Below are 23560 nucleotides of genomic sequence, written 5' to 3' on the forward strand. Positions count from 1 at the left end.
TGGCGATGCTTCATGGCTCCTGCACTCGTAATAAATTCATAAGGGGAATTTTAAAATATTTCCTCGTTCAGTCTTATCATATACTCCGGCTGGGTTATAAATCTGGCTTGCTACGTGATGTTTAGCTTATCTGCAAGTATATATTCTTTTATAAATATTCAGGAGTCAAAGCTGTGTACTACCCCAACTCCTAATTGATGTCTGCTAACCAAATCTGCCCTTTAAGGAAAAACCTTGACAATTTGTAGGGGAAAATTGCGTGGAAAGCCCATGTACTCAATCACTTAAGTGGTCGTTTATCAATCTTTGGAAGGTGGTAGGGGCTCAAGCCACAACCACAGCCCCCGTGAGGTTTAGGGTTACCGATAAGCAAAAGTTGGCCAGGGTAATCGAGCGCACACCAGACATATAATCTTGCAAATTGGAGTAGCTGTAATTGGAAAATGCTTATAAGTAGTGGGTCGGTTTTTGCTTATGACAGGGAAAACATGAGGTTGTTATCGAAGGTTACCAGATTATAGATTGCAAATCTTTTTATATAAAAGGTACTAGAGAAGGGTTAAAAATAACTATTATTGTTCTATTAAAGCAAATAAACAAGTATACAGCAATTTAAAATGCTTCGCATTTCTTGCTGCTCAGGATACACACAACTCAAAACAAATAGTTCTGGAATCATTAAATATATCCCACCTTCGTGTTTAAAGATTTACCTTTGAGGGGAATCCACATGACCCGTAATTCACAGTCGTACCACAATTACACATTGTAGTGGGCAACAAACTGCGAGTCATTGTGCCATTTACCTGCCAAGTCAATAACCGTCCCCTAGGAAAACCGAGTCGTCGGTGAGAGGGAGAAACCTGGCATTTGATGGACACGTCAATGGACGTCAACGAGTTGAACGGACCTAATCCCCCTTCTATCTATCATTCTTTAAATAGAAAACTTTTTAAATTAGTAAGCATTCAGATCGGCCTGATGGCATTCCCATACGAATGTGGTTCAATAAAAAAAGGGTGAAGGGTCCTAACGATTTGGGGCCACGCACAATGGCCAATCGAATTTCGAAAATAATCAAGCTGAAAGCAAACACAGATGGAATGCCCAAGCAAACGGACAAACGTTCGTCCTGAAAATGTTTCAATTTCTGATTTCCCATTTTCCCATTTATTTTTTCGCACTTTTCCAGGGTGAGAAGTACGATGGCCGCAAGGCGGATGTCTGGTCCTGCGGGGTCATCCTGTACGCCCTGCTGGTGGGTGCGTTGCCCTTCGACGACGACAACTTGCGCCAGCTGCTGGAGAAAGTCAAGCGCGGCGTCTTTCACATACCGCACTTCGTGCCGCCGGACTGCCAGAGTCTGCTGCGCGGCATGATTGAGGTGAATCCGGACCGGCGGCTCACGGTGAGTCATCCACATTCACATTCGCACCCGAAATGCAGCGGTGATCCAACAATGCCAGTTCCCAAAACTATCTGCTCTTTTGGCTGCACTGAAAACATAAAATAATTTTCTTGATTTCCCATAAAACGGATCTAACTTTAAAAGATTTTCAGGTTTTATCAAGGACACTTTAATCACCAGATTCATATTTACTTTTGTTCTTTAAATTGTATTATATGTGTTATCTTGGTAGCCAATACAACGTGTTAAACATTGTAAGGCTTCTCTATAAAAAGAGTTTAAACTTTTAAAAAAGCGTACAACTTTAATAAAATGTTCATAGAAAAGTTCTGGTATTTTTGAGAACTAAGATACTAAACCCACCGAAAGTCTTTAATTTTTTAGTAACTGTCTGATATTAAAAAAATTATATTAATTATTTTAAGTTACATAAAACCGTTTGCATAATAAAAGATTACACCTCAAAAAAATAAAATATTGATTTTAGAAATGCAGTCGATTTCAAGGGACAAAGATAGTTATTATTTGATTTCCATTATAAACATTTTATTAATGTTGAATTGAAGTACCGATTTTTTTTTCAAACACAGAGAGAGAGAAATAAAACCTCTAACTACATAACACACAGGAACATAAAAGCTAACATAAATTTATAGCCTGTTGCCTGTATTTTTTTTTGAGTGTGGGTGGTGAGTCATTTGAAAGCCACCCCCCAAGCGTTTGTTGGTTTTTGGGTCACCACGTTGCCAGCTATTTACCCACCCCCTGGACTTCCTCCCTGTAACTCGTTTTTGCTTCATTTCCGACCGCGTCCAGCTGGCTGAAATCAACCGCCATCCGTGGGTCACGGCTGGAGGCAAGGGAGAACTGGAGCTGGAGCTGCCGATGATGGAGGTGGTGCAGACACATGTTATTCCCACAGCCACTGCGGTGGATCCGGACGTGTTGAACGCCATTTGCTCGCTGGGTTGCTTCAAGGAGAAGGAGAAGCTCATCCAGGAGCTGCTCAGTGCAAGGTTGGCTTGAATGCCTTTAATATTTAAACTGGCGTTTGATTTATGTATATTTTATCTTATCCCATAGTCACAATACGGAGAAGGTCATATACTTCCTGTTGCTGGAGCGCAAGCGAAGACGACCCGCGCTGGAGGACGACGACGAGATTGCGCAAAAATCCCGCAGTGAACTGGATGCAGTGGATCCGCCGCGTAAGCGCTTGGACACCTGTCGCATCAATGGCACCAATGCACCCAGCTATGGACAGATATCGGAGGGTTCACCGCTGACGCCCAGACGACAAGCCTTTAAGTGAGTGTTTAATTCAAGAGAAGTTGAACCCAAAATTGTTAAATCGGTCAAGATGTTTTTTATGGGAGTCCATTTTCTGTTAAATACATGGTGATTTGTTTATAAAAATATAAACATTTTCCTTTGAAAATAAATATTGTTTTACAGAAGGTTGCTATGAAATAGAAAAAATAATGTGGAAAAAAAATGCAGATCCATAGGAAAATAAATTTTATTTGTATTATTTTAGGACGATTTTACTTTTATGCCCAATTGTTATAAAGAGCAAGTTTTTTAGAAAACATTAGTAACGAATTCGTCTTCTCACTTATTCCAAAAAAAAAGTTCTTGAAATGAAGTTGAAGGTGTTCTGGAGTTTGTTTTTGAGATTATTTTTAAATAGAGACTAAAGTAGTCTCCGTTTTGTATTTTGAGAGGAAATTTTACCCGATATTTAAGATGGAAGCGTTCTTGGCACAGATTTGAGATCAAGCATTTTGTTTTTTCGAAAAAAATTCTAATATTATTATCTTTTATTTATCAAAATTTAAAACCACCAAAGATCAACTTTTTCAAAATAATAACATTTTATACAAATTCTAACTATTTTGTTTTTAATTTGTCACACCTTTAGCTTCCGGTCGTACAGCAGCACACGGAACCACCAACGGCGCTCGCCCACAACAGTTTCCTCGTCGGTGCGGAGCTCCTCATATCACAGTCCCACGCGCTGCAACTCCCCGATGACTTCGGCCCAGCAGCAGGCGAATGCCATTTCCCGACCATCTTCCCCAGCGGCGGGAACACGGCATTCGACCTACGGGGATCGCGATCGATCCGGACACCATTCCTCCGTGAGCCGGACACCCTCGCACAGTTCGCAGAAGAGCATCGAGGGCGATGTGGTGGTGGTGCGGGAGCCAAGGATCGAGCGAAGGGACTCACTGCGTCAGGAGCGCGGAGGAGGATCGCCGAGGGAGCGAGGGGACTGCGGCATACCGCCGGGCAGTCCGGGCGGCAATTCGAGCGGATCCAATTCCGCCTCACCGTCGGTGCACCACCGTGCCAACTCAGGTCCGACCATTGCCATTAGTATGTTCCACGATCCAGATTCGAATAGTGGTGTGTGCATGCCCCGTAGATCCCCTATACACAGTAGCCCAACACAGAAAAAAGATCAAATGAAATCAAGATCCATATAATCTTGTTTCAAGAACAAAAAAACGATATGATACGGGTAATTTAGTATTTTCAATGGTAGAAGCAATTACACATTATATTCTTATCGCTTATCTTGAATATCATTCAAGTTTAAAAGCTTTATCAGAGGAAAATAGAAAATTTACCTAGAGATATATCGGTTTAAAAATGGATATTACTTTTTCTGTGCCTTGTGTTTTCTGAATACTTATTTATTTATACTATCGCCTGTGCAGTTGTGAATCCCAATGGCTCGCCCATGATGAACAACAGCAATCCGGGCATGCCCGGCTCTCCATGCAACACACCAGGAGGCCAGTTATGGAAGACGCGGCTCACAAACATCAAGAACAGTTTCTTGGGAAGTCCGCGGTTCCATCGCAGAAAAATGCAGGGTATGTGTGTCTACTAAAATAATGTTGAAAATTTAAAAATATTAATTTTTATTTATCCTCCTAGTTTCTGCCGATGAGGTGCACTTGACGCCCGAATCCTCACCAGAGCTCACGAAGCGCTCTTGGTTCGGTAATCTCATAACAACCGAGAAGGATGAAACTTTCACTATTTTGGTCAAGGGCAAGCCCATTGCCACGGTCAAGGCGCATTTGATACATGCATTTTTATCCGTAAGTAGCCATAGATCATAAAAAACAAATATAAATGTCGGAACTATTACCTCAGATTGGAAAAAAAATGTGGTATATCCTAGATATTAGATAGATATAAATAACTTTATGTTGGCGTATGCGCCATTAATTTAACATCATATTCCCAGGGATGATTGATATTTTAATGAAATGGTTTTATACAACAAATTGGTAATCAGACACGGAAAACCAGATGTTTATGAAGTAACTTCACATATATGTACATAATTGGACGCCTTCTTACAACTAATCAAGCATATTAAATTTCTTAACGAGTATAATTTGTAAAAAAAATTTTTTTTAAATAGTTGCTAGTAGTTAAGAGTTAAAAATTTGTAAATGCATATTTATGAAATTAAAGAGTCTTAAGGGGGTCAATTATAATTTGAAATATTTGTTCTTTTTATAGATGGCTGAACTATCTCATAGTGTGGTCTCGCCCACCTCATTTCGGGTGGAGTACAAACGGAATGGCAATGGACCCGTCATGTTCCAGCGCCATGTTAAGTTTCAGGTGAGTTGGCCAACCTTTATCAAAGACTCATGTCACTAATGGTTCATTAATATTTTCAGGTTGACATCAGTGCCATTTGCAAACAAGGTGACATTGCTGATATGTTGTTTGCACTAACATTTACGCTGCTATCAGGTAAACCATACACCGTCATTAACCTCTGTGAATATCCTTATTGAAATCCTTGTTTATCCAGGTAACATTCGGCGTTTTCGACGCATTTGCGAGCACATTCAGTCCCAGGTGTGCTCAAAGAGGTTCCCGGGTCCCAGTAGTCCGCCGACGGTGACCAGTGTAACGCAGGCTGTTTCGGAAAGCTCATCCTGCGGATCGGTATCCAGTGAGAGGTTATCGTACAAGCGACAGGTGGTGAGTTAGCTCAAAAATCCATTTTTGAGGATATAGAGCTAATTATATTTTATTTAGATCGAAAACGACATGGAGAACGACTCCATATTCTCGTACAAGTCGGGCAATGGACGTCGGGCCTCGACCACAAACAACAATAATGCCAATCCAGTCGACATACCCGGAAGTCCCATTGCAGTGCGATCAAAGTAAGCAGCAAACCAAATAATGTACATACATTTGAATAAGTCCAAAGAACACCAAAATCGAGTATCGGAATAAAAAAATTAAAGAACTATGTGATAGCGATCGTCGATAGTGAACTTCTAAAACATATTACATTTAATGGTACTACTGAAATCCGGTTTAGGATTCCTCTACCTAAGTCTAATAATATTAATATTAATATTATAGCGATGTAAAGACTTCAAATAAAAATGGACTATACCTAGGACAAATTTAAGAGATTTTATTTTAATTTCTTCAGAGTTATTATAGGTATTGAAATGAAGAATTAAAATGCAAAGCCTTAAAATGTCGCAAAAATATCATTATAAATACAAATTGCTTTGCTTTAAAATCTAGTCTTAGGCTATTTTGATAGTTATTTCGTGTCTTTCTCTATTGTCTTACCTTCCATTGTTTTGAGAACGAATACCTATTAATGAAGTTTTACGCCAAATCCATAAGTCGCTAAAATGTCCAAATTATTTTAGTATATCAAATTTAAACCATGCATTGTTTAAATAAATAGACGCCTGAATCTAATCCTTCGGCATTGAAAAATACATTTTAAATCACTCACAAATATTTCGTTCTACGTATTATATTAATAATTCAAACTTCGTATACCAAAAACTAATGTATTCCTTTTTTCAGCTCTGAAACCGCTGAGCACGAACGCAACCGCGAGCTGCAGAGTGAGCGTCAGGCGACAACGATGTCCGGTAGTGCAATCGCATGAGAATTATTTCTCTGATTTAGTTACATTTTTCTCAAGGACATTTGTTTCGATATGGCACTAGTCAACACCAAACGCAACCAAATAATGTATTTCAACTAGAGAACGAATCGAATCAGCCACTCAAACAGTATTTTTTCTAGAGTACCATCAGCCAGAGATCTTCAAACTAAGTAAACACACGAAAAATCCGAATAATATACCAAAGCAATAATAGTGGAATTTCTATGAACTAGAATATATAAGAAATCTAAACTTTTGAAAGCCGATCGAACGAACAGAATTTGCTAGCTGCTCTAGCTTTTATCGAACTTGATTTTTTATTTATTGTTGATTTTTTGAGTGACTTTTTGTATGTGTTCTTTTGAGGGACATTGTTGCCGCCGCGCCTAAAAAGCTTGCAAATAAAAACACCGTGTAAAAATATACAAAAAAATCAACTTAGCCCTAGCATAAGTCGAACCAGTTATTCTAGTCGATTTCTTAACCTAGACTAGGCCTCGTATTTAGCTACGCAAACGATTGCTACTCAAGAAAATTCGCTGACGATTTGTATAGAGTGTATAAAGGGTATTACGCAAATGCACTGATCTTTAAATACTAACTAAAGTAACAAACATGAAAAACTAAAGAACTTTTGCATTAACTTAGCGTTGCTGTTTTTTCTAACAAACCAAATCGATATAACTATTTTGCTAGCCAAAAGAAAAACGGAAGAAGCGGAACGGGAAACGCAAACTATTTTTCCTAAATAACAAAATATTTACTAAATAAAACGCGTCAACTTTCGAACTTCAGACATGCATATATGACGATCAAAAGAGTGTTGTGCGGTAGATAAATTCAGCTGATATTGACAGAGCGTAGGAATGAAGAAAAACAAGCATGTATAATGTACAAAATATACCGAATAACTAACAACGGCACAGCACATGGCTAATTAAGCATATACAGCACATTAAAGTAACGACATTAAATACCAGAAACAATATATTTTGCATGGGCATGAAATAAAGCTTTCTTAACCAATACTTGTATAAATCGATTGAGACGAATATATATCTATGTATAGAAGGGATCAGGGATTGTACAAATTGCTGGGTTGCATCAGTGACAAAAAAAACCTAGGAGAGAAATTCAATTGGAGTTTGTATATTTTTTATTGGAAAACTAGTAGAGCAAACAAGCTGTCCAAGAATGCACAAATCGATGACCTACGATGGTGTTTCTCTCAGTGTAAGAAGCGTTTCGCATGGCAACCCCACAAACAATCACATTGAATCCTTCCCTACCCTACTTTTGAGTGGTTTTCATAGTTTATAGCTTTTTTTCTAACACCCAAGCCAATCAGAGTTCTTTTTATAACACATACGATAATTTGAAACTAAAAGACTTAAGAAATCGACAAAAAGCTAATGAAATCCAAACAAAAAACCGTCCATTTATCCACTTAAAGCTAACAACAATGTAGAGGCACCTCAGCAATTTGTGGAATCTACTGGATAAGAGTGTAAGGGAAAAACTGAATAATGTATGTAACATGTAAAAGGATATAGATCTATACTTAAACTGTGTATGACAGCAATATCAAAATAGTCAGATGGGGAGTAGGAAGCGATACTAAAACGTGATTAGAACAAATATTAAACGACAAAATGCGACAAGTTAATAAATGCTTAATGATAAACCAAAGTAACGTCGCGTAAAAAATAAAAAAATATTAAACATACCTATTTAAAAGTATTGAATCAGTACTTGGAAAAATACACGAGGGCAAACTCAAACAAAAATCATGCAATAATATTGAAATGAAATTACTTTCTAGCATTAACTACAATACATCAAATTATTTATCGCTCATCATATTGAAAATACTCAAGAAGAAAACGCATTTAAGCTGAACATACATTCAAAATTAAGCTCACCGACTTGAAGAGATGGCATTCATATATTTATACATGCATATATCATATACACCTCGATCATATTATATTCTGTATTTACTTTCATATACAAGAACAAAGTCCTCCCAGCATACCCAACATATACGAAGTATACATCTATATGCCTCACCTGCATTCGTACATCCATATATATTTACATACAAGCGCATTTAATACAAGTTACATTTCATCACCAAAATTGTATCATAAGAAATGTAAAAATCATATTTTTCACTTGATACTAAAATCAAATAATACTAAACCTAAGCATAACCAAAAAGCTCAGCATACTAAAAACCAATCGCAGCTACAAGGAAAATTTAACGATAATTGCTTTATAAGGACAACAATCCAAAAAAAAAACACCTAATACTCAATGCTACATTATGCCACGCCTACCTTTTTACCTTAACTGAAGCCTATACTAGATGATCTACCAATCTTTCGCGCTCTTTTCAAAAACATAATCACCACCAAACCCAACTAACTCATTTTAACTGCTTCACACTGTGCATAAGCAGCGAACATTTGCGCCGAGATAATTTTATATGCAATGTATACATATTTCTATCTATAGTATATATATACATCCCTATATATATACACGCATTATACACCAAAGCAAGCGCTTTACTTCAGATGCAAATGCAGTGCAATGGAGAATGTTTATTACTCATTACAAAATAAACGATTCGCATACTTATTAAAATACATTTAGAGGGTAATGTTGTGTATTGTACTACGCTTTTTACGTTGTTGTCTTGTTTTCCTCCTGCGTTCCAATATATTATTGTAATATTGTAATTAGTTCTGCAAGTGATTACGGCTAAGTTAAATACTGCATTGTGCGCTTTGTTTTGTATCTTCGGATATAAGTTGAATGATTGTATTTTGTAACTTAATTTTAAGCTTGAGGAATCGCGTCTGAGGTGGGTGAATCGGAGACAGGCCGAGATCAAACCGTAAAAGAGATAAATATTAGAACCAACACGTGTAAGGGAAACAACAAAACCAAAACCAAAAAAAAAAAATGAACAAAGTGGCATCTGTTATTAGGTTAAAAGAATTATTGATATTGTTTGCAAGAAAATGTGTGAAATATATATAAATACAAATAAAATACCACTTAGCATAAAAACAAACAGTGAACAGACAAGCAAACAACAACAAATTGTAATTGCAATTTAAAAATAAAATTAATATTTCAAATAATAACAAAGACGTTTTATTGGGTAGCAAAAATAAAGAATTTGTAGTCATGCTAGCAAAGCACAGAACTCCATTACGAAAGGTAAACTTTGTATGGCTTACGGGTCGTATGCGTAATCTGTTATATTGTCTATTTATTTTTGGTTCAGCAGAATTAAACAAATTTATGAGTAACACAATCAAATTGTATTATTTAAGCTATAAGGCCAGATCTACTTTCTAACTCTGTTTTTAAATTTTAAATATTATTGTATAAAATAAAAAGGGTTAAGAAAATAAGAAAAAAAAATTCTATATTTAATTTAGTAGATAAAGTATAAAATGAAAATACGTTAGGCGTATTTTAATGAGTTATATTGGCTTTCGTTTGTTTTATTATTTCAGATGAGGTGAAAGAGTATATGTTTTGTAATTTTACTCATGGCCTGAATGCATAATATTATTTTATCATACTAAACATTGCACTTCACCTCATTTTCTTTTATAATTAATTTTTGTTACATCGCGTTAAAAATGTTTGAATTATTATTTTTAAATCGAGTAAGACTGTATTCCGGCATAAAAATGTTAATTCAAATATTGCTTGGGCCAGGAATATACGAAAATACCTCATATCTCTATCCCCCCACTTTTAAGTCCTTCTCTTCCGATCCATCCCACTGTGCGCCGTGCATCCGCAAAGGATTACGTCACTTGCCGCCATGTCTCTATCGCCACGGAGGCTGACCCTCGGCCATCAGCTGTTTTTACGGGGCGAAGGATGGCTTGGGGCGTCCGAGGGGTGGGGGACAGCATGACAGGGGGGCCAAATGCCGCATGCACTGGCGGCAATCAGCTGTGGAGCTTTGGGCCACTCGGAAAGCTGGCCCATCCGCGGAGCTTCGGAGAGAGCCGGCCGAGAGCTTTGGCTCCGAACGGAAAATAGGAGGCGACATCGAAAAGCAAGCGGCGCACCAGAGACCTTTCGGTGTTCGCCGCGCCTCGTCATCCTGCCTTTCCGATTTTCCGATTTTCCGCCTTTCCGAACCGAAAATGCGTGCCAAAGTGCATGAAAAGGAAAACCTGGTCAGTTGAGGTCTCAGTTCGGTTCGGGTTTGCAATTCAACAGCACTGCGGCAGCGGAGAGAATTCGTCGCCACAGCGGAGACGGGCCAAGCGATATAAGCCAGCGTAGTAATATCGACTCCACCGCCCCTCGATATAGTATATATATTATATATCGCATATATGATATTCGCAAGAAAACGGAATCGGAATAAATGCGAAAGTGCCTGACCGCAGTGTGTGGACCGTTTCCCAGAGTGTTGTGTGTTGGGAAATGATTGGAAAACGCGTGGAAATTGCAATGTGCGATTAAGTGTGCATTTGTGTTTTGAATTTTTAACGTTCCCCCCAGCAGTGTTTCCATTTTTTGCAGTGAGTGAGTGAGCGAGTGAGTTATGTAAAGCTCTGGTGTTGTGTTGGGTTCCATTTGGGGTTCTTGATGGGTGCGGGAAAGTGACCAGCACCAACAGCACCACCACCACCACAACGACAACAATGGCCACTTTCAACTGCAACAACAGCAAGAAAAACAACAACAACAATGGCGAGCGTGTGAAGCGACAATAAGCGTTGCAAGATTGAGTGGCTTAAAAAAAGTGGTTATTAAAAATTAACGGCGAGAGTATTAGGATGCAAAAGTGGGATTTCAAACGAAGATTGTGTTGGCGTTGGAAATTAAGTATACGCACCCACGGATTACTGTTAATATATGCATAATCTTAAAAACTTGAAAATTTTTAGGTTGAGTGGCGTGTTAAGCGTTAATGAACCTTGGGTGACAGAAAAAACTATTAATTAAAAATTAAAAGCAAGGGAATTCAGAAAATAATAATAAAATAACACGATTTGAGGAACGTACTGAACAGTTTTAAGATCCCACGCAATATAAGTGTAAAAATGAAATAGGAATTAAAAACTAATAAGAAGCAGTGATTGTTAAAATACAAAAATACTATTTCGAAACAGAGTTATTTGCATTACAATTGCAAAAAAATTAAATTAGGTAACTTTCCATATCAAAAAACATTTACTATAGGTAGCAATTTATAGAAATTTGAACTATAGAGACCTTTTTAAATGTGTCTCTATTATTTGATTGTATTTTTTCAAAATCCTTTTTTCGAACTTTTTTACCAAGTAAGTCATAGAACTTTTTATGATTAACATACTAGATTTCATAAAATATGCAAGGTTAAACTTATTTCCATGATCTTATGTTAACCGAATGTAAACATGCAAAACCTCTTCGTAATCCAACAACTTAACAGCCCTAAGCCAGCCAAAGTTTACATAAAACCCAAAGTTTTCGCCCCGCCCCGCTTGGGTAAATCAATCAAAACTCATTTACAGGCGCCTCAATCCCCCGCAATCAGCCCATTGAGTGAGCTATATCATAACACAATCAGTTTGGTTATCGGCATCAATTACCAATTATAACCTGACAATAAAATCGCCAAGTGTCCGCATAAAGAGCCCAAAAGCCACACACACACTTGCCAATCAATTCGCTTTTAGCGGTCTCTCTCCGACTATTTTTAGTTGCACTTGCTTTCTGTTTTTTGTTTTTATTTTTATTATTTTTTTTTACTTTGCTCAATATTAGTGTCAAGGTGCAGCCAGTGCATAGAGCGAAAGAGACGGGGGTAGCGTCTCAGAGAGAGACGGCAACAGTCGAGCCAAAAGAACAAGTCAAGAAAACGCAAAAGAAGGCCCGAAAAGGGGCCAGAAGGGGAACCCCCTTTTCTTGGCGGCGGCGACGACATCGCGAGAAAGCAACACACGAAAAGGTGGCTATCAAAAAATAATAACAAAAACAACAGCTGGGCAGGGGCGGCGGTGCATTAGGGGGCGGCAAGGGGGTCCCCCTTCTAGACTTGTCACATCGAACAGAAAGAAATTGAATTTATGTCTTGGGTGGGTTGCCTTCAATGACAATTAGGCTGCTAAAACCGCAGGTCTCTATATATGCCACCGCTAACGGTAAAGCTATACCGTACGTAACGGAACCGAGGCGCGTGTTTCGCTCGGAAGGTAAATCGCGTTAGCAACAACAGCAAGAACAACAAGGATACGCAGGGCTCAGCTTTCAGGCGGCGACCCACATTACTTAAATTACAAACTACACGCAAAGTCGCCGAAAGCCCACACACAACTGGGAAAAGTCACACACGCTGGTTAGTCATTCCGTCATTCCGACACTCCGTCGTTTCGTCATTCCGTCAGTCAGTTCGTCAGCCGGTCCGTCCATCAGTCCGCCAGTCATTCCTCCAGTCAGTCAGTCAATCATTAGCCGAAATGCCTTATGAGTCAGCCAGTATGTGACCTACACTCGAAGGAAAATCTGGTATCGCAATTAAAGAAAGTTTAAAATTCTAGCTGTTATTAAAAAAAAATATTTTAATAAAGGATTTCTAAATGGAGAAATAGTAGAAAATTGGGAATAACGAAAGGATTTTTGAAGCCCTTCATTTGCAGATAAACGAAACTTTACAAATTTGGACCAGTATTCATACTAACCAAATCTCTCCCATACTAAAAACCAATCCCATATTATTGCAATTAAAAAAATATCAAGTATTTTGTACTTGAATCAAGTATTTTCAGTGTCGAAACTTAGCCAAGCGTGGTAAATTCCAGTCCCAAGAAAAAATACAGCTTTCAAGTACGAATTTTAAGGACAGAAAAAACTCGTTTTCAGAACCTTTCGCTCTACAATCAAGAATGAATTATTCTTAAACCTAGACCTATTTGTGCATAGAATTTTGTATTTTATGCGCCTTATATACTGAGCACGGAATTTTTACAGTTGATCGTTATTTAAATCCAAAGTGTTATCAATTTAAGACCTTTTCAGTTAGAATGCTAAGCATGAAATGGTTGTTAGACTGTACTTAATCTTAGTGGGGTTTTTTTTCTGAGTGTGGCTGTCAAAATATTGAATGGATATATTGAATAGTATTTTTTTATTCGATGCAATTTTCTAAACGTATAAATGGTCTCCTATTTGATACAAATAAAAATATATATTGATGATAAATTTCAATTAACACGGTATGGATCGAAGACCATGGTATTATATCATATATCATTTTATGAAAATTATGTTAATGTAGACAGCAGGAAATCGGGTGTCTTAACTTAGTAAATTAATAGTTTTTTCATGACAGTTTTACTTAACGTAACGAAATGAAAATGTTGTATGGTTATTACGATTACTTAAATTTTTGGAGTGAATCCTTGTTTTTATAGTACTAAATTAAACTATATTTATTTCTTTCTGAAAACATTGTATTGCACCATTCCAATTGTAATTTATTATTAATAATCATAAGTAAAACTTTGAAATCAGACCAAGGAATTGTACCATTTCTTCTTGACTTGTTTTACATAACAAAATCTGATCTAGGCTCAAAAATCAGACTAATTATATACCTATTTTTCCTCGTGTAAAGTGCTCGTCCTCGAACATTGCGTGTTCTTGGGTGGAGCCTCCACCAAAGAAAGTGGACATGGGATATGGGATATGGGGCGGTGCGAGATGGCGGGGCAGGAAGACATGTTGCATATTTCGGGGCGTGTTTGGCTGCTAGACAAAAATGTCGTTTTCAACGAAATACCCGGCATTCCAACGCCGTGTTAAGGACAGACATTGAAACAGGGGCATTTGTCTGACCGCCACCCTCGCAGTAATGAGATGAAAAACACAGAAATATACTCAGCATTTGTGTAGCGACTAGCGGGCGAATTTGTTTTTACAAAAAACACAATTAAATTAGATTTAGTGTTCCTTGTTTTTTGGCTTGTTAAATGCCGAACCATCAGACTTTCACATGGTATTTTTGCTCGGTTTTGCTTTGGTCCGATGCTTCGCATTTTTGGCTTTCTCTTTTCGGTGCTTTGGTTTATTTTTAACATCTTTCCTCAGAGCGTGTGAAAAATTCCCCCACCTTTGTTACATTGTCTGCCACAAATGATGCAAAATAAATGGATGATAAGACTGAGACAGATGGTAAATTATGATCTCTTCCTTATGGCGACCATCCTTATGACGATCCCCCCAATAAATTTCCAAAAGCTGCACTATAAACGCGATGAAGCGTAAAAATAGTTTGGCTACGGCAAACGTTTTGTCGTAATTACTTTGAGATGCATTGCGAATTGAATTCGCAGCCAAATGGGTTATTTTTGTTTAATTTCATTTTATTTAAGCGCACCATTTTCCCGCGAATACGCCGGGCAATAATCGAGTGCATAAATAAATAAAAATAGTTCATTGAGGCAGAAGACAAACACGATTTTTACAGCCTTTGCCGTGCTCACATATTTATTCACATACAAGGAGAAGTGTAAATATATGCCAGTGTAGAAAGTGTAGGGAATTATTTATTAATGAATCGCTGGGAAAAGGCGAGTGTACAAATGATGGGTGCATGGATATACTGAGGTGGTTCAGTAGCAACAAAATGAATAATAGAATAATGTTTTGCGATGGGGAATGCTAGGCAATTATTGGCCAGAAAAATTGTACGAAACAAATATAGGTACATTTTATGGTTTTAGAAACGTTAGCTTGGTTTTAAGGATTTTTCTTTTTCTTTAATAAAGAATCTTCAAGGCAATAATTTTATTTCATGTTAGTACTTGCTGATGAGTTCGGTTAAAATTTCTTTTATCACACTGAAACAAATAAAACATTTTAATATTATTTTTTTTTATTATTCTATGGTATTAGTACAATATTTCTCTTTTCTTTGTCAGTTTAAGCTTTCAAAAAATGGATATTTCCAACTCTTACTTTTCTGCCAACGGCACGGGAATAAGCCATCTTTTAAAAAGTTCCAGATCACTTCTTGGAATCTTGTAAAGCACAGATCTCCGAACTTTATCTCGTGCTCAGAGTTTAACCTACTTTAAAAAAACTTCAGCTGCATTCGACCTCTTCAACTCCACCAGATCCCATTATAAATTTCCCCAAGACGTTGCCTGTCGCTGCCAAAGACTTTTATCAGGGCCCCAGCTTTACATCACTTTCCATAAGTTTCCACCTCAAGGCAAGTGTTTCCCCGGCTTTCTCCGCTTTCTCCGCCAGCTAACTGCTTGGCAAATTGCTGCCACTTACGTAAGCAGCTCGGCCATCACTTACTCAAAAGAAAACACAAAAAAGTTTTTCGGCCAAAAAGTGGCGCCAAATGAGCAACTGAGTGTAGGTAGCAAAAAAAATCAGAGAACACAAAACTTTAGCATACATCACAGGGCAGTTAAGACCTCAAAGTAAACAAAACAATCGTAAAAGATGAGTGCGAATGGGGGAACAAAACAAAGAGGGAGAATCGTAAAAAAAGGAAAAGAAATAAAGCAAATCACAGGGCCAAACATAAAGCGTCAAAAGTTGGCCAAAATAAGGCGAAATAAAATAAAACTGGGGCTTCTTGTTGTTGTTGTTCGAGGGGTGGTTTCAAAGGACCTAACGCTCCAACACCAGTGCAAAATCAAAAGAAAAACACCGAAAAAAAAGAGAAATATACATTTCAAAGTGTCGTACGTTGTCGGGTGTGCGCGAGTGTGAGTGCGAAATCCTGTGTGTGTCGCTCGTCAGGCGATGGCATGCGTGTCCTTGCAACTTTCGCCCCTCTCGCTCACTCACCCACCACCCCCCGCGCACCCACCAACCCCTCTAAATCTGCGGCCCTCTCACTCGCTCCCACAGCCCACAGCCAGCGGCAATTGCACATAAGTTGCAACAAGCAAAGTAACAACAACAACGACAGCAAGAAAAAAACGCAACCAAAAAGGTAGAAAAACAAACAACGCAACATTGTAAGCGGGCTGAAAGGCGTTGCCAGATTGTTGGCCAACAACAGCAGCAACAACAACCACAACAATAGCCCAAAGGGCCAAATGAACGTTGTTGGCTAGTCCGTCTGTCGCCCGCTTGGTGGCGCTAGCGAGCTGAACAACCCCAAAACAACTACAACTACAACTGCTGCTACTAGTGGAAATCCTGTCGCTAATTAGGTAAGTCACTGCCATTCGGCCGCAAGGAGTGTGTCCTTTGTGGTCAGGAGGTGGCGGGCATATTATTTCATTTCGGGGCCGGGCTGTAATTATGGCAATTTGCGTCAGCCGCGAGTGCACTAAATGTTACACATACGCCACGTGGCCACCAGTTTATTTTAGTTCTTAATCATATATTATTCTTGCCTCTCTCCTCGATGATTATGATGTAACGAAATTAAAAGGATAAATGATTATGTGATCATGCTTTTGGTACAAATTAGTGTTACTTATATGTTGATCAAGGGGAGCAGAGTGTTTAGTATTTACATGAACTGAGAACTGTTATAGGTTATCATTCAATATACCATATATTATTATTATATTAACTAAGTTCATAAATAAATTATTATTACACATATTATTTTAAAAAGGATATCAAACAAAATCCCCTCTTAACGAGGTAAAAATCTAGTGACGATCGCACCTTCAACAAACAAAAGTTCTGATATCAACTTTTGTGACAAAAATGTATTATACGATCTATTATGTAAATACACTTTCCAAATTTTTTCTCATTCGAATACAATACTTGTGCATTAATCCGCAGTGGCCCAAACAGATCAAATTTTATAAATTTTCACTTTTACAATTTCGCCGCCTTTCTCCCAAATTATTAGAACTTTTAAAGTCTTATACGATTCCTTTCGATTAATGTATCACTCGGTACGATCGGACTACCACATTAGATTTTCTTTTTTCGTGTAGTTTGTCGCCTTTGAACTCTCTCCTGGTGCGCTTCGTCACTACGTGGACTGCCGTCCACAGTGATTGTAATTTCATAACATTTTATAATTTGAGGTTTTTTAAAATTTAAAAGCAACTAACCTTATTATATTATAACCGAGAAAACCATTTTTTCGATGTTTTACTTCTTATAATTAAATTCTTAGAAAACGTTTTTCAAATATTTAAAGAAGAAAAATAAACTTTTACAAAGTGCTTCCCCCATGTTCCAATTCTCATATGCTTCAGATATGTACAATTCTACAGCTTAAATTCGTTTTTCCATCATTTATTTGCCTCCGGCAGTCAATCGATGTTCCGGGCAAATCGAAAAAAACTTTGCAGGCAATTTTTCTTCATTTTGGAAAAACCGCGTTGCGCCAAATTGAATTTCCTGGCTAAACTACATCGGGGGAACTGAGGGGTCACATAATCATACACGCAGGTGAAATGACGCTGCAATGTTTGGCTTTCATTTCGTGTTGAATAGAATCATCCACTGCATAAAAGCTAGATGATAAACAGCATTCAATGATTTTACAGTTGGTGTTCTATATTTTTTGGGGATTTTTCGGGCTTTCAGCCGTCAATAGAGATTGGCCCCCACTCCGATAAATACACTGTTTCATGGGCATCATTCCTTTGCTTCTCGTTTCTTTGCAATTTTCCAATTTCACTTTTTTCTTAACGAATGTATAAATTCTCGTTTGCTGTGGCCTGAAATGACAGGAATTCCTGTTTTTTTGTTAAACGTTTGGGCAATTGGGTTTATTATTCCGAAAACCGTGTGGAAATTGGATAAAGGAAAAGCGGGGGAAAGAAATAAAAATATTTTTCGTTGATGAAAATTGCTTCAAAAATAGATTTCATTTCTAGTTTGCACTGTTTGCTTTGTATGACAAAAATGTTGCATGCTCCCGCTGACTTATGCGTAATATCTCTGGAAACCTTATTCCACAAGGTATGCTAGGTATTCGTTACTGATTGTACATTTCTGACCTACATACAGGTAGAGGTAACTGAAAGCCAAAAACATTAAACACTGAGCCTGGGGAAAAGCGTAGGCGGTGTCCTGGCCAAATGGAAAATCAACAGCAAGGAGAAAGAAAAGGCCAGCAGGCAAATAAGAGGAGATTCTGGGGCTAACTGGCTTCTCTTTTTCTGGGATCAGGCCGACAATTGAAAGGCCCCAAGCAGCCCCAACTAGCTTGGCCTTTCCCCTGCTCGGCTGCCACAATGGAGCTCTATTCTGCTGCCCCTCGCTGTACGCTTTCAGCCTTCGCGTTGGCCATTCCTTTGTTGTCATAACTGGACGAACATCACGGCCAGAGCAGGCAACTTGGCCATTTTGTGGTCAAAGTCGATGTCTAAAAAATAAGTTTAAATAGCTCGATAAAATATATAGAGGGAATTCTAACAATCTCATCTGAGTTGAAAATGTTCTTAAAAATAGAATAGAAAAAGGTTTCCATGTGCTTAAATCAAGTTGAATTGGAGATACTTAAGTTGAAAAACTATATCCCAACAACTAAACTTTAAGTCCAGTCAGTAGTGTCTATTTATGAAAAATTTGTTAAATAAACTCAATATATCATTTCTCTTCTAACCATTTCGTTCTAAAATTGAGAAGATTGATACCAAAATGTACTTACACGGTTTTTAAGAACGAACGTTCTCAATTCAAGAACAATGTACTTGAATATTTCTTTATGTATAAATTCTTTCCTCTTCAACATAAATATTTACATAATTATAAGATAAAATATAATCCTTTTAAACAAAAAAATGTACAGAATTTTAAATTAAAATTATAGTTCTTAGAATTAACATTAGAATACAAATGGGTATTCATTTTCTGAGAAATTACAAATTGTTTCAAACAAAAGCTTTGTATATTTTTGGTTTATAGATCAGGAAAGATACATTTCTAATCTGTTAAATCTTCACTTTAAAATGAAAACTCCGCTTAAAAGAATAAATTTTTTTTATACTTTAGATATATAAAAAAAGCCTAGACTTAAGCCATGATTCCGATGTATCCCATCACTACGGACAGCACTGACCTCTAGCCGCAAAGCTGCGGGGCCTGGAAAACGGGCTCATCCTGTTGGCGGACTATCTGCCAAGTTATTGGCCCTGATGTGGCGGCTGCATGTGTTATCCTTTTTATGTTTGTACAGCCGCAGCGGCAGGAAAACTGCACTTGTGCAACAACTATCTGCCCCGTCCCCCTCCCCCTGGCTCCCCTCTTCGCCAAGCCCTTTGTGTGCACTCAATTTAGCCATTTCTTGCAATTCGGCGTTTTCTTTTGGGGCGGGGCTGGAAGCTGCGGTGAATCCCCCTCGGCACCGCAGCCAGAACAAATTTAATCTATTCTGAAAGTTTTCCATGTGCGCCAAGGGAGCTGCAAGTGTTCGTGGGCTGCGGGCTTTTCGGGGCTTTCGTCTTGCCGAACTGGCTGCCAGAAGATGTGACAGCAACTAATTAAGTCAGTCGGGAAATTGCACTCGACATTTTCCGAGGTGAAAGCGGCGAAAGTGTTGGGTGAATTGGTGTGAGAGAGTCGAGAGATTCGCACCCGGAAAGTGGTTGCATTAACCTTTTTGGCATGGCAAGACTCCAATGAATTGCTGCACAGAAGCGGAATGGAATTAGGGTCGATTTGATTTGATTTTGATGCAATTATACACCCACTGAATCCCTATTGAAGATCAAATACAGGGGCCTTTAAAAGCTAAGGGCCTTATGACACTTGCTTGAAGTCGTGGCAATCTGTACAAAAAAGGGTATACACCTTAATAACAATTTATGCATAAATATATAAAATCATGCTTAGGTTGCCTTGATTTTATAAAAGCAATCTAATGAGTCAAAAGTCAAACAAGTGTTTTAAGGCCTTAATACTCCAAAAGTTAATTTAAAAACCAAAATCAATTAGAAACCATTCAAAATTGTTTAGAATAACAATTTTATTATATAAGTCTAATAGTAAAAATTCTTTTGAAACTGTATTGTATTCGAAGAATGTAACATATTAAAGTCATTCTATGTATGTTTACATATAATGAAGATAGGTATTTTTGATAAAATGAACTGGCCAAGATACAAAGCTCTTCATGCCCAACGGTTAGATATAATTTTGCATGCACTCACCTTTCTAACCAATTGATTGTTCGGCGAAACCAATTCCGGTTATGTTCTATCGCATTACGCATGCAACCCCGTGGCTTAGTGTCAAATTATCAGCTACTTATTATTATTACAGTTATTAGACCCGCCCTTCGCCTCCCCGCCGGCCTTCGGGGGCCCAATCAATGTCAGCTGTTGTCATTGTTGCCATTTTATTTGCCCTCTTGTTGGCTGGTTTTTTGTCCGCTTATGTAAACCCTGGAAAGCAGACAAAAGCCTGCCAAATAGCGCAAAATGTGCGCCAATTTAGTTGTCGTTTAATTTGATGGCACAGCCGATTTGGCAGGCAAAACGGCAGTGGAGGATTAGGCCGGAGCAATGGTGGCCACGTCATGAATGACTGACCAGCGAATGCCAAGCGGAAAAATTGCTGAGGAAAGCGGTAGCTCAAAGGGTCCACAAAAAGGAAAAAATTCACGAAAAGGGGAAGCGCCCCATCGAAGGTTGAGCGGCAGCAGGACGAAAATAAAAGTGACCAGCAATAAAATGCTAAAAGGAACCTACAAGTACATACTTACATACAAAGTAGAAGGACGGGACGGAAATAAAGCGTACAGTCCAACTTCCATAACTCAATCCATGGTCTCAGCCCTTAGTTAGTCAGTTATATCACATTCAAAGGTTTTTTATAAATTTTTGTAATTTGCCTAAAATAAGGTGTAGTCTATTTTTGAATCTGACAAGAAGTTAGTATTTCCGTTAAATAAATAATATTTCTTTTGTAGCGTTAACTTTTTAGGATTTTTATAGATTGTGTAGCAACATTTGTTATTTAAGGTATTTACGGAAATCAAGTGTTCAGTCCAACTTCCATAACTCAATCCATGGTCTCAAACCTTAGTTCATTTTTATATAATATTCAATGGTTTTTTAAATATATTTTTAATATGCCCAAATAAAGTATTTTTTTAACTTGAAACTAATAAGACGTTACTATTTCTTTTAAATAAATAATATTTATTTTTATGTTTTGGTTAGATTTTGTAGCTAAATATTGTACTATTTCTAAAAATGGCGTTACTCTTTCCCTTAAACAAAATAATACTTCTCGGCAGCGTTAACATTTTGGTAACTAAATTTTGTAATGAAATGTATTATTTATGGTATTTACAAAAGTTTCTGCAACCTTATATTAGATATATTTATTAAGTGGTCACACTTTGGATAAATAAGGTGGCTTTTTTTTTTAAAGTGTCTTATGTAAAAGAAGCTTACCTGTATATGATCTCCCAACTCTCCTTGCTTTATAGGGTGCCCCAATGCGTTGCGTGTCATTCACATATATTTAGTGTCTAGGCCTAAGGTCGACAAATAAATAGCAGGGCAGCGATGGCCACTAACACTCTGAATGTTCGCAAATAATGCAGACCATTACATTAATGACTGCGGCAGAAAGTCGAAAAAGCGCCAAAAAGTCCACCCAGCAGACAAAAACTGGGAAAACAATGTGAAGGAGCCAGGGAAAAGCGAGAAAATCGAAACATTATGAGGTCATTTTAATTATTTATGTGTGCGTGTGGCCGACCTAGAAGTACGGATGGACTTCACCAAGGTTACGAGTGGTAAAGGACCTTCGCCAGACAGAGATTTCATTTTATTTCCACTATTATGTTTGCCGAACTCTTTAAGCGGCTTACGATTGTGGAAGGGCACATAACTCATACTTTGACCCAGATATCTCAACATATTGAGTGGGCTTATTTGGCCAGAACTACAACTGGGATATGACGCTCTCTTCTTAACTGTGCGTGCTTGGAAACTTTGATTCCTACGCTGCCAAATTTGGATTTATGTCTTGTCCTCAGCCCGGCAGCCAGAGTTTGAACCAAGATTTACGAGCTGCTATGTGGGAGGGAGTCTCTGCAATTGGCACTCGTTCAGTTGGCAAAACATCAAGGCTTGGAGTTCCAGCAAAACCCATAAGTAAATTAAGCACATTTTCACTGTTCCGTTGCCATCATGCATATGCGATCGATGCTGCTGGCAAACAATGTGGAAAATTGCGTATACGTCATGTCTGCTCCTTGCAGCTTAACGACTTGAAAAATGCCACAGAAAATGTCTCAATTTGCCATCAAAAATATATATGCTTGCGCCTGTATTCAAAAGCAATTTCCTTGCTTTATCTAGAAGTTATTTTAATGCAGGCAAAATCCATTTTGTGCGCTACCAACTTTTTGGGCATGCTCAGCATTGACATCCTGAACATCCCCAGTTTTTTCTCCACCATCTCCATCATATCCGTCGTACTTTTGCATACATTAGCCGATTCTGTCTGCTCTTCAGTCGCATTATTTTGTGTTGTGGGCCATAAAACGAGTATGTGCGAACTGGGTCGATGTCCATAAAGCCTTGGCAATAAATTCGGCTTCATTAGCTTCGAAGGCAGAATAACAATTTGACGAAAACAAGGTTAAAAACTGTGTGCAAAAGTAAAGAAATATTACTTTGACTTAAAATTATGCTGCCCTTATATCATATTATATCATATTTTCTCATTTTGACGGGTATAAGTGAATTTAATGAAATGAAATTATGCAAGTGCGGTAGAGTAGAAATCATAGAAATTTGAATTAAGTTGAGAAAAGCTGAAATATGTGTTCATTTATTTATCTAAAGCTCCAGCAAGTTGGAACGTTTTTCTGCCTTCGTGATATTATTTTCATTGAATCTAATTAGCTATAACCTTGATTTGGAAAAGTTTCTGATGAGAAAGCCACGCTAAATTCAGCGCATATCCGTTGCTAAAGTCATAATTGCGGTATTTGGGTCTAGTTTCCTGATCCATTCGTCTTAGTGCCAAAAGTAAGAAAAATTAGCCGAATTAACCTAAATATTAAGCTAGCCTATTTTTGGCCGCGTGCTAACTTACCATCATTAATACTAATCTGCTGGGGAAAACCCAAAGAAAACTGTGGAAAATGGAACCGTGTCACAGTCTGCGAAAGTTGGGAATTGTTACATTTTTGTTTTGTTTATTATGTAACATAATTGACGACAATATTTCCCCATAGAGTTGCAAGAAAATGC

General features: G+C 37.9%; 2 protein-coding genes across 31 annotated transcripts in view; both read left to right on the forward strand.

Annotated features, from left to right (window-relative positions):
• sff (sugar-free frosting) overlaps positions 1-9475 on the forward strand; it is a 29398-nt gene extending 19923 nt beyond the window's left edge. The window contains exons 6-17 of one of the 4 annotated variants that reach the window (XR_005014200.3): positions 1193-1408; positions 2225-2424; positions 2492-2716; positions 3330-3817; positions 4132-4290; positions 4355-4521; positions 4952-5056; positions 5116-5191; positions 5253-5425; positions 5483-5613; positions 6284-6454; positions 6509-9475. Coding sequence is in view for 3 of the 4 variants with exons in the window: in XM_036815218.3 (XP_036671113.2) it covers positions 1193-1408; positions 2225-2424; positions 2492-2716; positions 3330-3817; positions 4132-4290; positions 4355-4521; positions 4952-5056; positions 5116-5191; positions 5253-5425; positions 5483-5613; positions 6284-6368 (2025 nt within the window). In the remaining variant the exon portion in view is untranslated. Of the gene's footprint in view, positions 1-1192; positions 1409-2224; positions 2425-2491; positions 2717-3329; positions 3818-4131; positions 4291-4354; positions 4522-4951; positions 5057-5115; positions 5192-5252; positions 5426-5482; positions 5614-6283 lie in introns of all 4 variants that reach the window. The other 3 variants (XM_036815218.3, XM_036815219.3, XM_036815220.3) reach the window with 3 other exon arrangements.
• A 976-nt stretch (positions 9476-10451) lies between these two features.
• Positions 10452-23560, forward strand: part of pHCl-1 (pH-sensitive chloride channel 1) — a 55697-nt gene continuing 42588 nt past the window's right edge. For 9 of the 27 annotated variants that reach the window (XM_065864072.2, XM_065864082.2, XM_065864085.2 and 6 more), the window contains exons 1-2: positions 10486-10933; positions 16269-16576. The gene's annotated coding sequence lies outside the window, so the exon portion shown is untranslated. Of the gene's footprint in view, positions 10950-16268; positions 16577-23560 lie in introns of all 27 variants that reach the window. The other 18 variants (XM_036816309.3, XM_065864088.2, XM_065864086.2 and 15 more) reach the window with 13 other exon arrangements.

This window comes from Drosophila suzukii, chromosome 3 (assembly GCF_043229965.1).
Source record: "Drosophila suzukii chromosome 3, CBGP_Dsuzu_IsoJpt1.0, whole genome shotgun sequence".
Lineage (NCBI taxonomy): Eukaryota > Metazoa > Arthropoda > Insecta > Diptera > Drosophilidae > Drosophila > Drosophila suzukii.